The sequence below is a fragment of the Harpia harpyja genome, chromosome 8 (assembly GCF_026419915.1).
Source record: "Harpia harpyja isolate bHarHar1 chromosome 8, bHarHar1 primary haplotype, whole genome shotgun sequence".
Classification (NCBI taxonomy): domain Eukaryota; kingdom Metazoa; phylum Chordata; class Aves; order Accipitriformes; family Accipitridae; genus Harpia; species Harpia harpyja.
In genome coordinates, this window is record NC_068947.1 from 49,483,401 (window position 1) to 49,489,400 (window position 6,000).

The 6,000-nt window shown below is 45.5% G+C and overlaps 1 protein-coding gene across 3 annotated transcripts in view; it reads right to left on the bottom strand.

Annotated features, from left to right (window-relative positions):
- The window catches only part of CD58 (CD58 molecule), a 49,782-nt gene extending 44,035 nt beyond the window's left edge, over nt 1-5,747 (bottom strand). For all 3 annotated transcript variants that reach the window (XM_052794240.1, XM_052794241.1, XM_052794239.1), the window contains exon 1: nt 5,692-5,747. In XM_052794240.1, the coding sequence (XP_052650200.1) occupies nt 5,692-5,743 (52 nt within the window). In that variant the 5' untranslated portion in view covers nt 5,744-5,747. The remainder of the gene's footprint in view (nt 1-5,691) is intronic.
- Between the last annotated feature and the right edge of the window lie 253 nt (nt 5,748-6,000).

Below are 6,000 nucleotides of genomic sequence, written 5' to 3' on the forward strand. Positions count from 1 at the left end.
GCCTGTTCATACATCAGGATAAAGGTATGTGTACAGCATCACCAGGGCCACGCTAAAGGTAGCAGCAAAAGAAAAAGCTTCACAGAGTTAGTGGTATTTTAGCTAGCGTAGCATCTCTACCTTTCTAGCACTGTGGTACAGTAGCTAACACGTTGATCAATCTGTACTCACACCTCTCTCATACTTGGTTATGTTGCCCTCTATTAACAGCAAGGGGAAATTTCTGATGTAACAGTCTTGATACAACATTATTAGCAAACTTCACCTACTCGCAGCTCTCATCATCACCCCTGGTTAAGTAGAGCGCTTTCGATTCTGCTAAGCAAACCACATCAGTTTGTCATGCTGCTTCTTACTACCCGTCTAGCAGAGACCTGAATTCACCTCCATCATTCCTATCACTCGGATAGTAACAAAGCCTTACAACCCTAGGATTTTAGCTTTGTATAGTCCTTCTACCTCCCAAGCCTCAGTCCCCAGAAATTACCTCTGAGCAGCATTATGACTTTATTAATAATTATTCAGTCACAGTTATTCTGATGACTGATTTAACCTGTCTTACTATAAAAGACTATGGTAGTGCAAGACATTCCCTAGGAGGCAAAGACAGACTGATCCCTGCCTTACAAGAATCTTTCTTACATGCTGTTCTAGAGCAGGGAAACTTCATCCATTCTGCTGAAGTCAAAGTCCACTAACAGAACAGTACTCCAGGGAACTCACCGTACAGAGGAGGGGTTACTGCAGGACCATGGTTTCTAAACCTTCTTTTGCTGTGAGAGGCACTACATGGGACAATGGTGGGAAGAGAGCACATAAAATCATACTTGTATGCTCTGTAGTTACAGCATGAGGTGCTCTGCGTATACAAACTTAGGATAACCTAATCACTTAACTCTAGCTTCAGAAGGTTTATATAGTAAAGTATTACTGCCTGTACTTTGAGGCAACCTAGATTCAGCTAGCTCTCCTGTCGAGTACATAACCAAGGAGGCCCTTCTTCAGGTCACACATAATAGCAAGCTGCAGTGTGAGAACTCCTATTCTAAAAATCTTGTGCCCCCTGCCCTGGACAATTGATTAGCTCAGGGCAGTTAAGCAAACACCTGAGCCCACTCATGGGGGATGAGTGTGTGTGGCCACCCCACTCTCCCTCCCCTCCTGCTTTTGCCCTCCTTTTTGCAGTCTCAAGGTCCTGCTCTGTCGGCATGCTCCCTGGACCGAGCCAACACCATTCATTAAGTTTGTAGGTTTTTTTGACAAATTACATTGCCATTAACACAATGAGTTAAATAAATCCACTGAATGCATATGGCAGCATGAGGCAAAGGAGGGAGGGGGAGAACTGGGAATCTGTATATTGGCAATGGTGAACTATTAGAGAGGATCATTGTGTCTTGTAGGATACTGATTATTTTTGATCTCTGGGCTTTGCTTAGGGACAGACCTGACTTGCGTTTAAGCCTAGCCTGAACTGCCAGAAAAAAAAGCAGTTCAAATCCTCTGGCCACTTACTTTCTCCCAGCATCTGGATAGCACTTCCTATGCTGTATTAGCACAGTCTTTATGTAGTTATATGATCAACAGGACTGAGAAATCTGTCTCAGTAACTTTTTTCCTTCAACTGAGTTCATTTTTCAGCCAGATCATCTTTGTAGTTCTGTTTTCAAAGAACAGCACAAACGGATGGCATAGAGAGGAACTCTTCTCATCCTGTGACCACAGCAGCTTAAATGTACTCCGAACTACAACCTATGTCTCTTACAAACCCCGTATCACCCAGGTAGCCTACAGCCACACCACCCTGAACACGGCCAATATGGTCTCAAGAGGCTGTAAACTGATAGGAGGACCATTAAAAAAAGACAGACAAATCCACATACATGATCAATTTTTTTTTTTTTTGACAAACACCTTTAACCACACTATCAACTCTCAAGATCAAAGGAGTCTGTGCATGTAATCCACAGACGATCCTGGCTTTCTAAGGACTAAGACCATTAGTCACATTAAGCCAAGAAACTATCAGTAACATTTTTCACTCTGTGTTCATCCTGTAGTGTTAAATATCAATGGCAAAAAAAAAATATTTATTTCTTTTTGTTTTTAATATGATATAACAGCCACAGCTCTGGAGGCAAAGATTTATCAAGAGTTTTTAAGCAGGGGGCAGGCAGAGGATGTTTTCTTTTTTCTTTTTCGTTTCTTTTTTCTTTTTCGTTTCTTTTTTCCTCCTTTATGAGAAATTCAGAACTTCCTCTCTTTATTCAGGAAAATTCAAGAGTAAGGTAACAGGACAACACAATCAGGTGTCAGCTTCACACAGCTGACAACTGATTCTTCCATTCATACTATTTAAAACTGTGTTTAACATTTCTACTAGCAACCTATGGAACTAACCACATTCTACAAGCAACCTAAATTTGTTAGGAGTCCAGATTTTCTCCCATTCAACCCAACACCTTGTGATGTAGTTCCCATGACATCTCTCATGGAGTGCAAAGACACAGGAAAAAACATTGAGAAACCCTGGTATTTTTATGAGCAACGAAAACATGAAAAGGAGCATGTACTTCTCTGCGTAGAGAAAGAAACAGAGGAAGTTTTAAAACAAAAACAAAAACAAAAACCTGCCCAAACCTGTCAAACTGCCTAATGGGAAAGAAACAGCCACATTTAAGGTAAGTGTGGTTTCTGTGTTGGTCACTTTCAGAAGTCAGAAAACATGAGAGCTTCTACCAAGTATCTTTCTGTCAGCCCCAGCAAAATATGTGAGAAGTAGAAGACAGTAATACTGCTTAAGAATGAGTTGATGCTCAGACCACTGAAGGAGCTCTCTGGCTTTCAGATGACCCTCACTACAGACACAGAATGCTTCTAGGTGCTCTAGTTCACTGACGTGGCTTACCTCCCTTAGCCCCTCTGCTTTTGGGGACTCTGCTAAAGTCACTAGAAGTTTGGCTGCCATCTGCAGTGCAGCAGAACATCCCCACCAGTGTGGTTGGCACTGCAATCCTCCTGCTGGTGCGGTAGCCAACAATTTATTCACCTCATACAGGGAGGGCACAAAGACCTCTCTGTGGATTCCTTCAACAAACGGGGCCACAGATACTGCATTGACTTCTTTTCCACCCACATACAAGCTCCAGGATCCCCCAAATGAACACAGTTTTGGCTCGAATTTCCAATGACTGAAGGAGCATGGTCTTGGTAGGTCTAAAAATCAAAATCCAATGTACCCTTTACACTTTATGCATTGTATCTGCAAGTCTGAGGTTTTATCACATAAAAAAACGACCTGGCAGGACATTGTGAAAAGCAGTAATCCCTATGTGGTGATTGGGGATTCTCAAGATGCCAAAGCTACACTGCAGCTGCTGTGCGTCACAGGTTCCCGTAGGAGAATGAAGGAGCATGTCTTCAGGATGGATTAAGCTATGTGCTTCTCTCCCCCCCATTTCCAGATGTTCAGCGACACGAGACTGGGATAGGTACAGTGCTTTGCATTTGGGTAGAGAAGCAGGGAGGCTGGGGAGGCAGGGATTCAAGAAGGGAAGCCTGACAGAGGATGAGGATCTACCAACAGTGTCCTGGTGTTTACAACAGGCATTTGCAAGGCTAGAAACTTGCATGCCAAGTCAAACTGCTACTGATTTACTTTATGCACTTGGGCAGATCAGTCTGACTTTCAGAGTCTTGATTTTCTCATATGGAGATGACAGATTTTTTTACCTTGATAAACTTAACGTAAGAACATTTACACATAAGCAACCACACACATAATAGCAATAACACAAGCATACAAACAAAAAGATGATGTGAAACCTTGCTGATTTAGTTTAGTGAACAACAGTGAAGAGTTTGTATTCCTGATGTCCTACCCTAATCAACCATTGCAGAATCAAAGTTTTACAGAGAGGAAAAGACAACAGAGCTAGTTAATTTTTTCGTTACAGGAAGATATTATGATACTTGCAGCCACAATTAGCCTCTCCAGTTGCCCAATCACCATCGTCTCTCCTTTTCATCTGCATGTTTGGAACCTGAAATCTTGTTTTATGGTCAAGTCTACAGCAGCTGGACTCAGATGCTCAGAGTAGCAACAGCATGCCAACTTAGGTAATGTAAGGTAACAACGTGCCTTCACACACACAAAAAGTTACAAGAGGACACTCAATTAATCAGGCATTACTAACACTCATTTCGAACTATCTGCAAAAGCACTGCAGGTGAGACAAACAAACTGCATCTAGGGCTGAACAGGGGCAGACTGATCACACAGGTATGCAGAGTCCTAGCTTCTCCACTGGACCTCTCGCACACCTGGTCCCAATGCTCTCTTACAGTCTTGGCTGCAGAACAGGATCTCACAATCTTAATTAAACAAAACAAGCTGAAGACTCCTGGAATAGTACGGGAGGAAATCTCAGGGAGCTGTTCTGAACACTCAGTAGCAGAACCAGCTGCTTAAAGCCTTCAGGAAAAGCAAGAGGAGATTGCTCTTTTTTAAAAAGGGGATGCAATAGGTCCTGTTTTAGGCACACCCAGGAAACTCCCAAAGCAACAAAGTCACCAAGAAATTCCTTAAACTAGAAGAATGATAAGAATGTCTATATTCAGCAAGCCACGCTGCCTGGCCCATCTAGCAAAAGCAGCTACTTCTGATGACAATGACGAAGTTTGTACATCTGCCTTCAATTTCAAAAATGAGCAAGTTTTGTTTGTACTTCTCAAGTTCATAGCCCTGTGCAATGGCTATGGACATGAGGACTATGCTCCTCAGGCACACAGGTAGAATTTGGATTAAGAAGGCCTTTGTTTAGTATTTCACCAGAAGTTAATAGCAATAATTTACTTCTACAAAAAAAGCCCCAACAACTATTTAAAAAAAAAAAAAAAAGAACTACAAAACAAAACCACTGAGAACAACTTTGATGATTTCTCCTGGAGCAAGAAGGAACACAGAATACAAAATAAACAGCATTTTCATATACGGGGATGACAAGAATACAAACTTTTTTACAGTAAAAGCTAGTTTCCTAAATTCCTTAACACCTCAGGAACCGAGGGGAGTAGGAGGCTCTACTCCTGCAGCAATGCTTCCCACCCAGCACACAGAATAATTAACTCCACTTGGTCAGGAAACTAACCCACCCATAAGAACCACACCCATTTCCCACCGCAACCTTCCCATTCACACGCATCTGAGACAAAAGGTGTCCAAGCATTGCGGGGGCAGATCCTAAACATACCGATGGGTGATATTATGAATTTTTCGTGCAGAATGCGGCGGGGGGGGGAGGCAGCCGCTTGCTTCTGCCTTGTACCGTTCAGAAGGACAGAAAACAAACGGCCCCGCTTCAGCACGGCGCGGGGGAACGCCGGGTCCGCCCGCGGTCAGGCGGGGGCGGCCGCGGGTGAAAGCAGCTCCCCAAGGCGGGAACCCCCCGCCCTCGGCGACCAAACACGAACGGCGATTGCCAGACCGCCGCCCTCGCCGCTTTTCCCTTCTCCTCAGCGCCAGGCCGGCCCAAGCCCGCCCGGCCGGCTGCGGAGGGGACGGTTGGAGGTGACCTGCTCCCCACAGCGCCGTCGTTCCCGCTCGCTTCCCGCCCTGCTGCCGCTTCCCGCCCTCCTGCCGCCCGCGACGCCGGTGAGGGGAGAATCCCCGCCGCCTCACGGCTGACTTACCCAGCAGGGACACAAAGAAGAGGAGCCAGCCCAGGCAAACCGGCAGCCTCATGGCTGCTTCTATCTCACCAGTTCACCCCGCTCGACCCAAAACAGAAACTAAACACAAGGCGTGGCCCACCTCGCCGCTCCCTCAGGCGGCCCGCCCGCCTTCTCTGACGGGGCCCGGCTGAAGGAGGCGTCTGCGCCGCGCTGAGTAACGGGGGTTCCTCTGGAAACTCCCGGGTCTCCGCTAGAAAAGGGGATTTCAGGCTTCGCGGTCGTCTCGGTGGGTTGCGGCTGCCGGAGAGGAGCTGGGGGGCGAGGGGA